General features: G+C 38.9%; 1 protein-coding gene across 2 annotated transcripts in view; it reads right to left on the bottom strand.

Annotated features, from left to right (window-relative positions):
- Positions 1-204: 204 nt before the first annotated feature.
- Agpat5 (1-acylglycerol-3-phosphate O-acyltransferase 5) overlaps positions 205-19784 on the bottom strand; it is a 45195-nt gene continuing 25615 nt past the window's right edge. For both annotated transcript variants that reach the window (XM_074055296.1, XM_074055295.1), the window contains 4 exons: positions 19111-19201; positions 9795-9953; positions 4961-5084; positions 205-2698 (listed from right to left, as the gene is read on the bottom strand). In XM_074055296.1, the coding sequence (XP_073911397.1) occupies positions 2473-2698; positions 4961-5084; positions 9795-9953; positions 19111-19201 (600 nt within the window). In that variant the 3' untranslated portion in view covers positions 205-2472. The remainder of the gene's footprint in view (positions 2699-4960; positions 5085-9794; positions 9954-19110; positions 19202-19784) is intronic.

The raw sequence follows: 19784 nt of genomic DNA on the forward strand, positions 1-19784 counted from the left end.
CCATACATCTTAGAAATTATGTTGGTGAATATATACTATTTCACAATTCTGGGTATTTCAATTCTTTTAAACTTTGCTCAATACTTAGAAAAACTATTATAGTTTTAAAAATTCGAAATGCAGGGTCAATTGGTACACCTGTTTTATGAAACTAGAAAAGTGACGGTGAAGATTGGGGTCACAAAACATTAAACAGCACAGACATCAGAGACTGTGAATGGTTTTATTTTTTTTACTTTCATCCAAACACACCCTTGTCTGAAAATCATAAAGCATGCGCTCTGATGCATTCTTATAAAGAAAAACTAAGCAACAACTAAGCCAGAAATCAACAATAGTAAAACAAACAAAAGTGTCAATGATAGTGAAAGGATTGATAGATAGGCATAGGGCTTTTAATTTTAAAAAACAGTTAATTCAAGACAAAATCCACGTTAAGAAGCATCTAATTTTCCAAACATTTTGATACATTTTTTCCTACCACCACATTTTTTAGACCTTTTAAGAATTTATACAGTCCTAAGAAATACCATTTTCAAGTGACCTTATGCAAGTCACTCTGCCCTTTAACAAAATCAGCTATGGTCCACATAGTTGCAAGGATACTGCTTCTTAAAACTGCACTGTGAAGCACGTCTGTGATGTTTCAAGTTTCACAACCCACACTCATTTTGATGCAATCAGAAACACGCTCTGAAATTAGGACTGCTAAAACATACATGTTTAACACAGGCCTGGGACTGACCTAAACTTCACTCTATGGGTAAAAGAAAATTACAACTCAGCATGAGAATACTCTGCACAAGTTTGACCTTTGTAATTAGACTAACTGTATTCTGTGGAAATGAGTTTGTGTTTGTGAATATTGTGCACTTGTACATACTAATGAATAGAAGTCAATTCACGCTACACAGCTCTTCCAAGGTGTGGCTTGAGGTGGTTCATTCTCTGGTTTTGGAAAAGCAATGTAATGCTGGCAACAATTCCCTCCTTTTTTTTTTTTAAACCCTGATTCAATTGGTACATTTCATCCTGATCACTGATGCAGTGATGCAACAAAAATCACTCAGCTGTCAGCAGAAGTGTTGTCTGAAAGTACTAGCAGGCAATCATTTCTGAGCTGTAACATAGAAACAGAGTGGATCACACTTGAGGGTGCTGTTCCAGGATAAGACCGTGAGACTTGGTGACTGCAAAGTTAGCTCGTGTTCTCAAGTGACACATGTCAACTGTGTAGCTCCACTAAAACTAACTGGAATAAATAAATCCACTCAGTCTGTATTTCACTGGCTTAAAGAAGTTGAATTTTGTGACACAACAAATGCAAAATGACCCAGCAATAGCCAGGGAAGCTCACCTGCACCAGCTAAGGAGCTCTGCTCCGAGCCAGGGCAACACTGCTGGCTCTGCATTTCTGCACTGTAGTCTGCGGGGCAAGCTGCTGAGCACACTGAAGGGATGCTACAGGAAAAAGACTACAAACCAGTGGAAAGCTACCAGAAGAACACAAAAATGATTTCTGGATCACACACTTTGCTAAACCAAAGAAAAATAGGGAGAAGGCACACGCTAGCAAATCAAGTGGCAATGTCCACAGCCTCAGGTCACCTTGAGGATCTGTCTGTGCAATCAGGCCCAGGAAGGTTCACACTGATTATCTGATATAAAAACAACAGGAAGCCTTAATGTGTTTAAGCACTTATGGCACACATGTTGGGAGGTACTAAAGTGTAGCTTCAATCTTCAAAAGCAGGGCAACCCAAAGTCTTGCCACAGTGAATCAGAGTCACAATTTTAACTTAAACGTCCTTTTGACATTTTGTACATTATTCTTTTGCGTAGCAGGTATGTAAATTAAGAGGTTTCAGTTGGTATTAGAAGTGGTCATCATTATTTTGCAAACATAAAGTCAATCAGCTAAATCACACAATACAACAGCAACAGAACTAACACCATTCCTTCCCCCATGAACATTCTTGCCCTTTCCTTTGAACATCTTGATATGTAAATACCATTTCTTTCATTAATTTGCAGACACCAAGAAAAAGTCAATATTACAGAGCTGCAAGATACTGAATACTTCAGTGAGAAGAGCTTGGAGCCATCAAGTTGTAAAAAATGGAAAAAAATGAATGTAATAAAATATGCTGCAAATTAATGTTAAAAATACAGCCATCTGAATGACAAAACAATAGCAAATTATACAACCCTAATCATCTTCGCGAGCTGACATTAGTTCACAGGAAATGTAAAGAATAGCATAAATTCCACTCAGCTTTTACTGTCCCAGCAGTGCTAGCACTAAAGCTGAAAAACCATGAATGTTTGCTCAAGATCAATTGCATACCGGCTTTAGATACAAATTCTGTCTTATCCAGTGTTCAATCAACAAGGCTTTATTTACACTTCTTAATTCAGGAAACAACCTGGTGTAATGTGCAGCATGTTCCGATGACTGGAGACAGCACCTGATTACGCTTTCACAGTCACCCACAGGCATCCCAGGAGGGTTCCATAGAGCCACGTGTTCACATACAGCTTCCTTCCAGCCTCGGTCATAAGCATCCCAACAGTCAAACCACCTAAGACCAATACTGAGGGTAGAGTCTTCTTGAGACTTAGTTTGGAATGAACACTTTTCCCAGGAAATCTGTACCTTCTTTCTGGATCTGGTGAATCATAGAATTCTATAAGCAACCTATGGCCAGAATGAAAAGTAGAATTGAGTTTCAGTTTCAGTCATTTCAATATTCAAGTTCAACATCTAATCTACTGGGTGTCTATCGTGCTGGGGAAAATCCAGGTCCTTGAAAAATAAGGATGAATATGGAAACAGAAAGGTGGTACAACCGTTCACACTCTTTTAAAATATCTGCACTATGCTCTGGGATTACTAAGTATGAACTTCATTTCAAAACACATGGTTTAAAGCCAGTTGATGAGGATTTTGTTTTTTAAACTTTTGGTCTATAGAATTTTGTAGCAGTCTGACTCACATAGGGATAATGACCATTTTAGCCTCTCGTCCTCCTTCCTATAGCTCCACCTCACTAGAAGTGAAAGAAAAGACCAGCAGTTCTTACGGAGTCTCACCAAAAAACCCTTATTCCCATGGCATTATAAAAGCAGACAAAATAAGCAAACAATAGTATAGTTCATTCATTTCCCCAACTTACTTAAAAAATATAAGGCTGTAACATCAGAATATGAAATAACAGCCTACAACACAAAAAGTACAGAAAGGGAAAATGCTTCTTCTGCATCATTAATTACATCCCTACAGAGATCCACTGTTTTAAAATATGCATTCATCCTAAATACATATGAATATCTGTAATACAAAATAAATGGAATTTAAACACATTTAGTCTTTCATTTTGAAAACATATTTTCATATCAATATACATAGATCTTAGTATTCAAATTTCTCCCATAATCAAAGTAGTCCTGAATGATTGGCTTACTAAATTATTTCATATACCACTGTAAGTGAATGAAATATACAAATTTAACACTAAATTTAACTGTTACACTTTTAATAATTTTCACTTAAGTTAACCCAGAATGCTATTTACGAAATATTTATAAAACAAAAGGAAGAACAACGGAGTCTCCCAAACAGAAGCATACTAGAAGAATGAAAGACTTGGGTAAAATTTCTAGAAGTAGTTTTTAAGTCTTTATTTTTTAAATGGTATTTTTCAATGCAGACTTAGTAATGGTGTATTCTCTAGTTAATGGACATGTCTTTTCAAAGAGGATTAAAAAGTATAAATGCTGAAAACATATCTTTCAAAAAGTAGGATATGCTTCAGAAACTATAGAACTTTCATTCATATGAAAAGAAACAGAATATAAAAATCCTGAGGTTTTCATCCAAGAAAATACGTGAAGAAAATTCAACTTCTAAATATCACAAATACCACATCTAAACCTAAGACTCACTTTTTTTTTTTTTTTGGTGGGACTGGGGTTTGAACTCAGGGCTTTGCATTTGCAAAGCAGGTGCTCTACCACTTTCATCACACCTCCAGTCCATTTTGCTCTGGTTATTTTGGAGATGGAATCTTGTGAACTATTTGCCCAGGCTGGCCTTGAACCACAATCCTCCCAAATTCAGCTTCCCAAGTAGCGAGGATTATAGGCATGAGCCACCAGCACCTAGCTTAAGAATCACTTTTTATCTCACCAAAAGAAAAGGAAATCCTAAAATGTCTTTATTTAATCAAAGATGTTAACAGTATATTGACGTCACCCATCACATGTTGGCTCAGGGCTCTCTTTTCAGCAGATGCATCGTTCACTCCTCTCTGAACTCTTCAAGCTGTGCCTACCTGAGAGGTATGCAAGCATGCCTACAGTTTAATGACACACAACTCTCTGCAACGTTCAGCACTGTTTACTCCAAAGTGCTGTTAGCATGGACAAAACACCATCGATGCCAGGAACTATTTAGGCCCCAACATACTAACCATAGAATGGAGACATTTTCCTTGCAAAAATGGCAAGTGACCCTTCATCTTTTAACAAATACACTGGTGTCATGTCCACCTGAGTGTCGGACACAATCCTGCAGTCCCATGCCCTTGCTTTCTGTGCAAGGAAAGCCCGCAAATCGGCAGCTCATCTGCGTACAGTGATAACACTTTGTCTGACACAGGAAGGCAGGTATGGGCATCTTACATCCAAAAGGTTTCTTTTTAACAAGTGTTTTATTTACATCTTACCACATAGTATTACTGTCCAGGAAATACTATAGATAGGCCTACCATAACAATTTCTTTTACAGTGACTTGTAAAACTAAAGTTTAAAACACAAACAGATATGCATGGAATAAGATTTAGCTTGACTTTGTAAAAAGCATTCTCAACCTAATAGAAACTGCTTAAATTCATTTCAGATTGTTTACTATAGTGAAACTGATCAAGGTGTATGCGGTGCTAGAACTGCTGTACTCACTTATCTTTTATCTCAAAACGTTCATGAAGCCATCTTTTCATGTACACTTGTTCTTCTGGAACATCTTTTTTGTCTATGCGATCAATGTGAATATGAATTCTTGGACATTCTTTGCAGAGAAAGTCTAACAAAGAACAAAAATATTTACTTTTTACTATTGTAGAACTCATGATTCTATAAAGTAACTTACAATGAAAATAAAGTAATAAGGCAAAAATGTTTAAATAACAAAAACCATAAACCTGTGGTTTGGAGTTTCAAGCTGGAATGGAAAAGCATGTTTTAATTTCCAAGTCTACTACAATTACAAAAGTTATTAATTAAACCGGCAGCCACCAGAGGTTGTAACAGCTTTTAGTTCTCTAGGCAGTCCATGAATAGGAAGCCTAACTCTAACTAAAAGTCCCCACCCAATCTGAAGGGACAGAGACACTGACTGCCAGCACATTCATCACTCCATTCAGACGCCAGCCAGCACTCACCCAGCACACAATTTCCTGCCATATTCCTCCAGACAGTGAGCTCCTAAAGCAAAGGAGTGTCTGTAGCTCACTGCTAGGCCTCCTGACCTGGCAAAGAACTGGGCACACAGAGCACTCAATCATCCTGTGCTGGCGTGACAAATCGGCTTCTGATACTAACTGCTGCACAGCCGACAAACCTGGACAAGCAGCTGTCTTTCGTCTGTGACTTGACTACTGGTTTTAAATACTGATATTCCTGCCTTTCCTGGTCCTGAACAAATTTTAACATATTATACAGTGTTAGAGCTGGGTGTGGTGGTGCCTTGGAGGCTGAGGCAGGAGGACTGAGAGTTCAAGGTCAACCTGGGCTACATAGTGAAACCCTATCTCAAAATAAAAGAACAAACAAACAAAAAAGGGGGGGAGGCGGAAATAAAAATTCTTACTATGGAAAGGCGATGAGCCCTTAAATAACTGTCATTAAGGCATACTGATTTGAAAAAAGGAGACCATCTTTCTGCCTGAGATATACAAGGGATGAGGCCAGTATTTATTATAAGAAGGACTCTACTGCAATCCCAGCACACAGGAGGCTCAGGTAGAAGGATCAAGTTCAAGGCCAATCTGAGCTAGACAGCAAAACCCTGCATCCAAAAATCAGGGGCTGAGAATGTAACTCAGTAATACAGCACTTGTCTGGTAAGTGCAAGGCTTTGGGTTCAAACCCCAGGAACACACACCTCCCCCCCTCAAAAACAAAACTCTAAGCCTAGGAACTCCATGTGAGAAAATTAACATATTGAAGTTCCTTAAGGAACAATGAAACAGCTTTCAGGGATTTAAGAGAAGACTATGTTCCCTAGGTAGGTAGGAGGAGCAGGAGACTTTTATCTCAAGTTGAAAATGTATTCAAAGGCATACTCTAAGAAACAGTGAATTATGCATTCCACAGCCTGAGGAAGACTTAAGGCTTACCCTTGAAAATTTTTTACTCCCCTGACCCCACACACCCCCTCTGTTGAATACTCTAAGGTGCTCTTTACTTTCATAAGCCTTGGTAACATGAAGCACTTAAGTCATCAAAAATACCCTGTCTTTCTATGCACTTTGAGGAGTGAACTGGCTTTGATGGTAAGTAAGCAAAGCACTCAAACAATATTCCTGCCTTCACTTTCCTCCTATTCTATTTTCTCCTACATAATCAAAGAGCTGCTTCTAGGTTCTCTTAGGAACAGAACTATGAGGGGTTGGGCATGGGCAGTGGTGCACCCTGGCCGTCTCTCAGGCCTCTGTGAGGATGAGATGACAGGAAGCACACTGCCTGACGGGGGAAAGCGCGAGCACGTGGCACAGTGCCTAGCACACAGCATGTATGTGTTAGCTCCTGCAACTTCTAACCAGCCTTATTACAACTTCTCACCCTACCTCATTGTTTCTGGTACATAAAACGACAGACTCTGACACCTATTTTTTCTTACCTCCACTTAATGGTCTGGATCCCCATAATTAATAGTTACCCAGTCAACATGGTACTTTTTTTTTTTTTTTTGCAGTACTGGAGTGTAAACTCAGGGCTACACCTCGAGGCACTCCACCAGCCATTTTTTGTGGTGTTTTTGAGATAAGAAAATACTTCTGTCACACATTTCCTGTCTTCAGTATTATAACCCCCGAGTGTCACCCACTGCTGTTCTCCCAGTTCCCAGCGGGGCACTTAACCACAGTGTATTGGCTGAGGGGCTCCATCATCACCAGCTCTGTTGAGCCTCATTTTCTTCATCATGCCAGGAGATAACAGCACGTGCCACACAGAACCGTGTGCTGCGAGCATGGGAGTGCGTGCAGGCTTAGGAGAACAACAAAAGCGTCTGCTACATTTCAGTGCCCCTACACCTCATAGGACCAGTGCCTCTTCCCCTGAAGCTGACAGGTGTTGCTGGACGCCTCCCAAGCACAAAGTACTGACTTCTAACATTTGAAGTGCAGTTGTTACGCTTTCCTTACACTCTACAGCACTGCACCAGAAATAATCAGAGATGAGTACTATGCTAATCACGGTTCGAAGCCAGCCTGAGCTAATAGTTCGCAAGACCCTAATTTGAAAAAACCCACCACAAAAAAGGACTGGCAGAATGGCTCAAATGGTAGAGCACCTGCCTAGCAAGTGTGAGACCCTGCATTCAAACCCCAGGACACCAATAACAACCAAAAAATAAGGCATGATTAAAAAAACAAAGAGTTAAAGGAAAATATCCACTCACTGCAGCTGTATCTAAACAAGTGTGCTTGTAGAGTTGTTTTGGATTACCTGTAACTTTCCCCTCCAATATGAAATATTTGTCCTGCAATATGAAAATGCTAATGGAAATAGGAAATATGTATATGTAATATAATAATAATAGGAAAAATATTGCTAGGATTATATAGAATGCTTAACAGAATATCAACGATCATTAAGCATACAATTCATTATGGTAGACCACTCATTTTAGAAACAGGATTTTTTAAAAGCAATTACAATCAAATTCTGCTGTGCCCCCTCTGCCATTATGGATAAGATCCATGGAGCTCTCTGATGACCAGTGCAGATAAATCACCAGAGGATGACCAGACAGGCTTAGTTTAAAGGCTTCCCTTTAAATGAAACTTGCACTCCACAATGGAAGGACAAGGAGCACTGCCAGCTGCCACACTCTTTGATGTGAAGCTCCTGAAAAGCCTTGGCTGTCAGACTAGGGATGCCGAGAGTCTCAGCTGATTCCTTAGCACTGAACCTGTGCAGCAACATTGAGACAGGCAACGTCAGCGGTCACAAATGAAGCTGAAGCCCTGCTCTCCATGATTCATGGCTCTATAATCCTCCTAAATGCTCTGAGGAACACTGGCTTGGGGCATATAAATGAACAATCGAGCAACATCATGGGCTCTAACATATGAGTGGGAAATGACAGCCCACTATGTACAGAGGTTTTACTACTAATGAAACTCAGTCACAAAGTACTTAAAACAATCCAGTTGTGGAATTTTATACCTAATGCAACTTGCATGAGAAATCACATCACTTAAAATGAATTGTAATCTCCAGTAGATTATAACGACCCAATGAGAGCCCATTTATATCAACAAGCTACAGGTCACAACTCACAATTAAAATCAACAAGCCACAAGGAAAACTGTGTGTCTTTTCTCATATGCATAGGTGTATGTGTGGAATACTGTCTCAGAAGTGGGAATGCTGAATCTAACATGTTACATTATAAATATGATAGACACTCAACACAAGTTCTACTACACTCATTTCTAACAGTGAAGTATAAATGTTCCTGCCTGTTAGCAAACCTTAGGATTTCTGTCAATCTGATAGATACTATCCCACTATGGTTAATTTACATTTCTCTCTGAATAAGGCCGAACATTTTTTTCTGTGAACTATTTGTTCTTATCCTTAATCCATTCTTCTTTTAAATTACTGATCATCTTCTCACCAATTTGTAGGAATACTTTAGCCATTAGTGAAAAGTATCTGTGATTAAGTTACAAATGAGTTTATCTTCAGTCTTGATTTTACTCTTGTGTATTTTTTCTTGTAGAAATACTTTATCCTTAATTGAATGAACTGATAGATTTTTATTTTCTTAATGGTTTCTGGATGTGACAACTGGATAAACCATCTTTTTCAAGAACAGACAATTTGTAATGAATACATAGGGTGACAAGCCACTGTTGGCTTACATTTAGTGAACAAGAAGGGCAGAAGGAGCCAGTGCCAAAAATGGGTTTTCTTCCTCCATGCATTTAGGATGTGGTAGGGAAGAGTGCCCGCCTAGCAACCTAGCAAGCACAAAATCCTGAGTTCAAATCCTACCACCATGAAAATAAGACTAATATGGCAGTCAAGAAGTACTAAACCAGACTGCAGGTGAGGCTCAAGTGGTGGACTGTCCGCTTTGCAAGCACCAAGCCCTAAGCTCAAGCCCCAGTCTCACCACACACAAAACACACACACACACACACGAAAAGAAGTAAAGATGTACCAAACGCAGTACCAAATTTTGTTAGAAATTTTGACTGTTACAGATTAATAACATCTTGAAAAATCCAAGTAAATGTGAAGAGGAGGGCAAAGGATAGTGATGCACACCTGTGATCACAGCACTCGGGAGACAGAGGCAGGAGGGTCATGGGTTCCAGGCCAGCCTGGGCTACATAGCAAGAAGACCCTGTCCCAAGAAAGAAAGAAAAGACAACAAAAAGGAATGAAGGAAGTACACTTACCTATTTTTTTAAAAAACGAGTCATGCACTCATTAAGAATCTATGACTTGTGTGTATCACATAGTGCTGGGACTCCGTATGTGAGAGCACACTCACCAGTCATGGTCGGCGCTTCTTTCTGTTGCCAGTTATCATCTTTCCCTTCATAAACCACGGTAACATCATAAATTGCATCTAAATAGCTCTTCATAGAATCAAAAGCAACATGTGTTGCCTTTATTCTTGGTGTCAGCACATGTTTTAATACTGGAAGCCCTAAAAAAGAAGTGGATTTGGTGTGATCGTAAATTAGGAATACATTTGGTTCAACATACGGGAACTTATTAATGTCATAACCTCCCACTGACCCATTTTAGGGTTAGGAAGCCTTTTTCTAGTTAAGTCAACATTCATTTAACACACATTTGTCAAACACTTATGCATACAAGACGCCCTGCTGGACACTCAAGACCTGTTGGAGGCCCCTCATGTTAGCAACCCTGACAGGGCAGACGTCAGGATCCTTGTGTCCACCAAGTGCATAAAGGTGGCAGCATCTCGCCAAGGGTCACTCACATCATAGGAGCATAATGCATAATTTCTGAATCCTAGTCTTGATTCCTTCAACTCTTCTTCAGCTCACATTGAGACTGGGGGAAGAGGAATCAAGTGAATAAACCACCGCCCCCACAAACACACACACACAACCTCCGAAGTGAAAGCTGGTCCTTGATCAGGCACGATGAAACACACCTGAAATGTTTGGAATAAACTGAATAAACAGACCATAGTGTGCTTAAAAAAAAAAAAAAAGACAAAGTGTACAATTGAGTGGTTTCAGGTCTATTCAGAATTATGCAACCATCCCCACTAGCTCCCGACTGTTCTGGCTGCCCAAGCAGCTGGCCACAGCACTGACAGACACTGACTCTCCTTGCTCCTAATGATCACTGTTCTACTCTCTGTCCCTAAGGCTCTGCCCATCTGGACATTTCACGAGAATGGGTCATACGACATGTGACTCTCTGCTCCTGGCTTCTTCTACTTAGCATATTTTCAAGGTTCATTCATTGGTGCTGCATGTCAAGCCTTTACTCTTTTTATGGATGAATAATATTCCATTTGGGGGACATTTTATTTACCTGTTCATCATGGCTGTTTTCACCCTTTGGTTCTTACATAAGAGTGAAAACACACATAAACATACACTGAATGTGAATATTACATTTGTACAAGCTGTTGCATAAATATGATTTAAATCTTCTTGGGTATATAGGGTACTTTTTTATTTCCTTTTATATTAGCATATTATTGTTGTACTGGGGGTACACTGTGACATTTACAGAAGTGCTTAAAATATATCTTAGTTAGATTCACCCTTTCATCATTCTTTATTCTCCTCTCTCCACTCTTAGAATAGTTTCAACAGGTCTTATTGCTCCATGTCATAAAATTTCTACCACCTTTACCCTGCTACACCCTTTCCTTAAATTCCTCCCTTGCTGGTACCAACACCCAGACAGGACCTGTTTTAGCTTCATGTCCTTCATATGAAAAAAGGCATTTTTGTTTGTTTAAGATATCTATACAGAGCGTTTCACTATGACATTTCCATGTATATTTGTATTGTAACTCAAATTGGCTCATCTCCTCCATTTTTCTCCTTTCTTTCTACCTTAGTCCCCCATCTTATGATGATTTCAACAGGTGTAAAAATTCTATGTTCATTCTTGTATAGAAAGTACATCACCCACATTTACCTTCTTAACTTCCTTCCTTTACTCCCTTCTCCCGTGAGTCCCCCCCTTTATTGTGACCTTTTTTCCATTCTTGTCCTTTGTTGTTTAGGTGTTTGTATGTTGTTCAGTGGGAATTTGCTCAGATATACTTAATACTGCAATTATACAGAACTGCATCTTCTCCAGTGCTCTGTTCCCCTTTCCTCGATGACACTTTCTAACAACTTCGCAGAAACAGTAGCCCTTGAGATGTGACACGACACAGACTAGAAAGAACCTGACTTAGGTTTTCTGCTGCCTCTCTGCAGGGAAAGCAGCGCACAGGAAGGAAAGCGATGGTATGGGACTGTCCCCAGAAGAATTTTTAAAATGCAGGGTGGTGTGGGAAAGAAGAAGATTCCTATAACCACATCTTCAACTTAATCCCCAGGGCAGAAGTGTAATTTACTCACAAATTTATAACAAGAGTCTGCAAAGTGTACCAGCTGAGAAACATGTCTTTGTTAGTAAGTTCTCTGCCATTGGAGCTTATCCAGTATTGGTACAGATCCTTGTAAGTTAGCTAGAAGATACCTTTTAGCTAGAGAGGTACCTTGAGTATTTTTTTGTTTGGGTTTTTTTTGGTGGTACTGGTGTTTGAACTCAGAGCTTCATGTCTGCTAGACAAAAACTCTACCATTCGAGCCACACCCGCAGCTCTTTTTTGCACGGAGTCTTGCATTTTTGCCCCAGGAGTAATCCTCCTACTTATGCCTCCCACATAAGTAGGATATTACAAGCATAAGCCACCACACCTGACTTATTGGTTGAGATGAGGGGTCTCACTAACATATTTTTCTCAGACTGGCTTCAAGCCACAATCCTCCTGATCTTTGCCTCCCAAGTAGCTGGGATTACAGAGTATACCACCACACCAGGCCAAAAGGTACCATTTCAAAGAAAATGAAAGGGTTATACTGAAGGTTTGGAAAAGTCAACTTTGTGACAAATGAATATAAAATAAACACTAAAATATGTAAACAAAACTAAGAAAAAAAATCTAATTGAGGAACACACTGGGAATAGCTCTCAGCACTCTGAATACATTTTCTAAGTCAAATCTAAATCCTGCAGATTCCAGGCTTTGTTTTCCAGGTCTTGACAAGGAACAGATATGAGAAAGGAGGGAAATAAGGCGACTGTGGTGGCTCAGATGCCCAGAGAAGAAAACACTCATGGTGAAGAAAGTGGTCACTGAGACACATGTTGTTGACCAGTGAGACAAGGTCTTAACGCCATAGCCCAGGCTGGCCTCAAACCTGCGGTCCTGCTGCCTCCCCTTCCTGAGTGCTGGGCCACAGGCATGTGCTACCACAACTGGCCTGACCAGTTTTTTTGTGAAATAACAGGAATGGAGACTCAAGGATTGGATACGTGAGATGGGAACACTAAGGCAAGGAAAACCACCGCAGCAAATGTTCCTGTATGTCTCAACACATGGGCACTAATTCCCAACTACAGCAATAAAAGTTGCACTTAGCACTAACACAAATAAAACCTGGCCCTTCTCTGATGACTCAGAAGGAAGTTTCCCCATCCTGTGTCAGAGTCCATGAGCCCTCTGGTCTACAGTGGAATGGTTTGCAACCTGACCAAGTGTTTTTCAACACCAAAGAGTGATATCCTAGTATCCTGAAACCTTACATCATTATTACAAAAACAATTTCATAATAATAATATAGAGACCAATTAGAATTAGGGAGAGAAACCCAAATAATAAGATGTTCTTAACTGCTCTAGCTTGAGCCAAACAAATGGGGATTTCATACAGCCTCCAGGGAAGTTCACAAAAGCTCTGAGCCCTAAGCAGAGAGAAATGGTAGCTAATTAAGCTCATCTTACTGGTGGACACGGACGGCCTGTTTGGTGTCTGCTCTGCCTTTTGTCCGTCTCCTGACCTCTTTGATCTCTACTCAGAATGAAAGGTAACCCACCATACCCTCTGATCACGTCTCTCCCTCCGGGCCATTTATGCTGATGATTGGGTATAACTGAAACTGAGTAGTATTGTGTTTTGGAAATACTATAAATAAGTAGACACATTAGAAAACTTCAAATGATTCATGTAGGAAATTTTATTTTTATATGTACGATTCAGTCTGCAATGTACTTTATGTTAATCTCACTTGGTTCTCATAAGATAAGTAAGACTCAAAGAAGTAAATTGTCTCAAAGTGATACAGCCAGCAAGGCCTTATAGTGTCTAGTTAGTAATTTTTGTATTCCCTAAGTATTAATAAGCAAGATACATTCTAAAACTATAAGCATGTATTAGAGATGAATGAGGCAATAGAAACCTTATGCAGCTATAGTACACTGAACAATGTCTTCAATATATGAGACACAAAATATTCTCAGAATATAAAAGTATTACTCGCACATCAAGAGTTTTTAAAATCTCTTGTATCTGCTTCTGGAAGCTGTAGAAGAAGACATGACATTGGAAAGCAGTCAAGGTGGAAGTGGACAACTCATGACAAAGGTGAAGAGGTGAGGGCTTGGAGGATCTGTAGAGCCTGTGCACAGAGGCAGAATGAAAAAGAAAATGCAGTCCATGATGTATAAATACTAAACCTAGGAAATAAATGAAAATGGTCACTAAAGGAGAAGGACTAAGAAACAGTCTGGCTTCTGCCCTGGAAGATGAGGCTATGTTATATCAGAAATAGAAGGCAAATGGCCAGAAGAGCTAGGGAAGTATGTCTGTGTGTGCAGATCCCATTCAGCAAAGAAAAGGGGGTGGGCGGGAAGAGAACATGAGCTCAAACAGTGTGTGCTGAGGCTGAAATAACAGAACATTCTAGAAGCAGTCAGAGATATGGTGTGTAAAATGGCAAGAGTTACCCAGAGAACACATGTGGGAGTCATTTAAATGCATACAACAACTGCCATCCTGGCAGTGGGTTCAGAACAGAAATGGACAGGAGATAAAAGAGGCATAGATAGACTTAGGGAGCATCCATTTTCTTTTTTAAAAGACAAGACAAAATGTTGATACAGAATAGGAGAAGCCAGTTTTCTTTTAAAAATGAGGAAAATCAATGTAATAAAAAATCCAAGGGAAGAGAATGTTTAAAGGAAGAAGTGGTATTTACCATTATTAAAAAAACCATATACATATATATAACATATATACTGCATCATTTACTACAATAAAGTTAAAAACTGTTTCCTTATTATAAAATGAGGTCATAAATAATGTCAAAAGTAACATGGAAATTAACAAGACTACTGATAAAAAATGATACTCTGGAGACCACTGGTAAGCTAAAAGGGGCTAAATTTCTGCAGAGTAGATGGAATCAGATATGAGAGTGAAAGGAAAGGGCTCAAAACTTTGAAGATGAGTACAAAGGGAATGGTATGCAGATGCAGATTAGCCTATTATTTATTTGAGAATTGAACTACATTTGCAGACTAAGGGAAACCCCAGTAGAGAAGAGAGTGAGGGTGAAGTAGCAAGAAGACCACTAAAATGACATTTCAGAGACAAAGTCAAGAGCATCAAAGCTGCTGTCGTTGTCATGTCTAAGAGAAAACTTTTCTCCAAATACAGTAAGTCAGTTAGAGAGAAACCAAATTAAGATTTTGGAGTTTGAAAAGCACATCAAGTGCACTCTTGCCAGAGAAACATAACTCATGAAGGTGAAGACACACTGAATGTTAGGGGGGAAATCTGTGAAAATTATAAAAGGAGTCAAAAAGAGAAAAACAGAAGAATTGTTGATCACATGGTGCTGGCTCAGTTGAAATCAGATGGCATGAAATGGGTACCAAAGGCAGTCTGCATAGACTTTGTGACGTTCTTTTCTCAGTGCTAACAAAGGGAGAAGACAAACAGGTTACTGATGGCTGAGAAATGACTGGCAGAAATATCCTGACAGTGGGGACTGTAGAATAAAGGCAAACAGGAGCTGCTGCTGGCATGGAAAGAGGTTAGAATTAAGCCTAAAAGAAAACAAACCATGTTCAGAGAGAGTAAGGAAGTGGTAGAAGCAGTCAGTCTATAATTTGCTGGTCCCAGCGCAAAATTCTCATGAGTTTCAAGATGGTGAAAGTGGAGCACTCTACCAAGTATGGTAGGTACCCTATGCAGGGAAACAGGAGTTCCCTGAAACCTCTGAAAAGGACAACAGCTCTGCCAGTACCTTGATCACTTTTTTTTTTTTTTTTTTTGCAGTAGTGGGGTTTGAATTCAGGGCCTACACCTTGAGCCACTCCATCAGCCCTTTCTTTTGGTGAAGGATCTTTTTTCCAGATAGGGTCTCGCAAACTGTTTGCCCAGGCTGGTTTTGAACTGCAATCCTCCTGATCTCTGCATCCTGAGTAGCTAGGATTACAATGGTGTGCCACTGGCCTCCAGTGTGATATATATTTCTTAAAGAAATGTAGTCATAAGACATGATAAACCTTGATTGTCCTTTGTAAAGTAGACCAAAATGGGCTGCAGGTGTGGCTTAAGTGATAGAGCACCTGCCTAGCAAGTGCCAAAGTCTTGACTTCAAATCCTAGTACCACCAAAAAATAAATAAAGCAAACAAAAGAAGCAGACCAAAACAGCTGATTTGAGGTCTTAAACCCAATTTTGTTGGCCCTTCTGCTTTACCCCACAGAGCAGTTATATCAATATTTGCCATTACCAAGAGACTTACAGGGGGGCTCCTTTCCTCCACTTTCTAAGTTAGCAGAGACAACTTATTAGATATATATTATATACTGTATTTTGTGTAAATATTGTGTCATTTGCAAAAGCCCTATGATACAACTTTTATCATCCCTTGCTTACAAATAAGGAAAGAGTCTAAAATAAATTGTCTAAGGTCATGTAACTAACACATGCTTGGAAATATAGTCCAAAGTCAGTGGTAACATCAACTGAAGACCAAATGCTGACATGACCACTGGTGATTAGAACTACCAACCAATGAATTCAGCCTCACATGTGTAAATCTCAATGTAGACACACAAGAAATATGAAAAAACAAGGCAACACAACATCCCAAAAGGGTGATAACAGACACCAAGCATAGTGAAGAAGAAGAAAGCCTAAAGAACTCAAAAGCATGACTTATGATAAAATGAAAGAATGCATGTGTAAAAAAAAATCAATGGGGGAGGGAAAGTGGCCTATGTATACACACTTAAATAAATGTAAAAATGATAAAATTTTGTAAAAATGAATGAATTCAATGAGGAAACAAACAGCTGAAGGAACTCAAACAGAATATAAACAAAAGCTGAACATTAGGAAAACAGTGCAGGATATAAAAGAGAAATTCAATAAGGACACAGAAATCCAGAAAAAGAATCAAACTGAAATTCTGGAAATGAAAAGCTCAATGAGTCACTTAAAAAACTCAAGTAGGAAAGTCTCTCCAGTAGAGTGGATCAAACTGAAGACAGAATATCAAGGCTGGATGATATGGTAGATGTATCAGAACAGCCAAGATGAAGAAAAAGGAAAACAAAAAAATAAAGAACTAAAAATGGGTCATGCAAGAACTCTGGAACACTATTACAAGACCAAACTTATGACTCATGGGCATAGAAGACGACAAAATGCAAACTAAAGGGATAAAAAACATGTTCAATAAAATAAAAGAAGAAAATTTTCCAAATTTTGAGAGACAACCATTTAGGTACAGGAGGCTTTTAAGACCCAACAGACAAGACCAGAAGAAAAGAACTACTCCAAGATGTAGCATAATTAAAACATTATGTGTGCAAAACAAGGAAAGAATACTGAAAATTGTGAGAGAAGTGACATCTCGCATATAAAGGATAACCCATCAGAATAACCATGGATTTCTCAATAGAAACCTTAAAAGCAAGGAGGGTATGGAACAAAGTATTTCAGGTGCTAAAAGAAAATAATGCCAGTTAGTTTACTTTATCCAGCAAAGCTACCATTCACAACTAAAGGAGAAATAAAACACATCCATGACAAACAAAAACTAAACTAGCGCTGCAGAAGACACTCAAAGGGAGATAAATGAACCAAGAAAATATGGGAAAAATAAATCTCACTAGATAAATACATAAACAAATGAAGAACAGAAATGAATTGAATATTACAAAAATGACAAAATGGCAGGCATTACTATATACCTTTCAGTATTAACACTGTACATTAATGGTCAAAATTCTTCAATCAAAAGACATAGAAAAGTGGGTTGAATCAAACAGCAAGACATAGAATCAAAAAGCAAAACACAGAAAGTGAAATGAAAGACCAAAGTCAGAGATTGGAAACAACATATGAAACAGAAAAGAATGAAGCAGCAGAAGAGGCTAGAAAGGAGACTGAAAAAGAATGAATAGAGAGGTCGGATGAAAACAGAGAAGTCTAGAGAAAGAACTTCAACAAGAGAGTATCAAGAATATCAGCTCAGATCACCATGAACTGAGGCCTGGGTAAGAACCGCAAAAGTGGTACAAGAAAGGCCAACTACAGATTCAGAATTTGACTGTTAGTGAAAGAGGAAAATGGGGAGTTGAGGGGGAAGGTTGTTTTTGAACACAATGGTATTACAAAGAAATGACAGCCAGGGTGCCTGCACTGGACAGAGAAGGCAGCAACGTCTCCCATTCCTGAAGCATTCTTTGATCAAGGGTGTGTGATCAGAAGTGAAATAAACTGACATTTACAGAATACTGTGTTAAAAAACATTTCATATTCACACAACACCTCTTCTTTCTCAAGTACCCGGTGAGAGTTCCACCTATCATTTTTGTATCCCACAATGCACTATGACAGATGCATTTAACGAAAGTTAAATTCAATTTAGAATGTTAACAAAGCTAAAATAAAATAAAATAAAAATGCATTTCCTTAGAGCACCAGTCACATTTTGGATGCTCAGAAACTACATGTGGAGAGGATCGGTATACTGGACAAAGCAGGTCATTACCATTGTTGCAGAACGTTCTCGGCACTGTCACAGACCCTGGCATAGAGACGGGACATGAGCTCACTAAGCACCTGCTGGCCCACATATGGAGAACACGTGCTAATTAGCAGTCAGTCCTCAAAGACACCTTTGAGAACACAGCATTTCAATACTGTGTGCTTCCCAATCTGGTTAAGTTGCATAGCTTCTTGGTTTTTCAGTTATACAGTTTTCAAAACTACCGACACTAAGAACATTCCCACTGTTGGGGACATTACTAGCTTCTAAGGACTGTGAACAAACTTTGTAAAAGACTTCCAAGTGGAACTTTATGTACCTTTTAATTTAATTCTTATACTAAAGTAGGAGTGCTCAAGAACAGTCATATTTTTAAGAGATGAGAAACTAAAGTTAGCTAACATTAGGCAACTTGACATCATATAGCTGATAAAAGTTGGTGTTTGGATTCCAAACACTTAGGTAGAATACCAACGTATGTCTGAAGAAGAGAAAGTCTTTCCATCACACATAATAAACACACACTGTAGAGAGAGCTCACACTACCTAATCATGTACATGACCACGGGAACATGTACTACAGCAAGTATGTGAATTTAATCTCTCAGATAAATGTAATAACATGCAAATGAATTAAAAAGAAACTTCATTTCCTAAGACATAAACATCATTCAATTGCAAAACATAAGACTAAGAAGATCATTACTGTCAAAATTATTTTTTGAGCACAGTCAAATTTTTACTTACCCTGCTGGGCAGCAAAAGCCTGACTAGCTGAAAGCAGTTTCGTGTGTCCTGGATTGTACCTTGTTCCCTCTGGAAAAATCACAAGGTACATCTGTGGGGCAGAAAGTACACTTAGGCTCTTTGCATGTGCACTGTAGACTTAGCAGTGCTAACTCTATTAGTGCCAAGACACTGTTTCTATAGTGGGAAGAGTATATATTCAGTTACGTGTGACCTTTAACTCAAGCAGAGCAACCAAAATGTAAAACAGTCAGTTAAGTCTAAACACAACATGGAGTATATTTAAAATGCAGTCCACCATTCACAGCAGGTCAGCCATTAAGAATATAAAAATCATTCTAATAATGTCACTAATTAAAATTTGACAACAAAGTGCTGACTTTTAATTCATGACACAGCATCTATAACATGACATTTTATTTCAGCATTACTTTTTTTATTAACACATATTAACTGCACACAATAATGGGATTCAGTATTATTTCTGCATTTGCATTTTACTCTCATTCCCTTCAACATGACAGTGCAAAAAAGTGCAATAAATACAAATCAATGTCTTTAAGTATCAGGACTAAATGTGCCTCTCGCTTGAGGAACATTACATACAAATACTCAAATTCCCACAATACAGAAGGTAATGTGTACATTTCAAAAGCTTCATGCAATATTCCTTC

The sequence above is a fragment of the Castor canadensis genome, chromosome 14, assembly GCF_047511655.1.
Source record: "Castor canadensis chromosome 14, mCasCan1.hap1v2, whole genome shotgun sequence".
Classification (NCBI taxonomy): domain Eukaryota; kingdom Metazoa; phylum Chordata; class Mammalia; order Rodentia; family Castoridae; genus Castor; species Castor canadensis.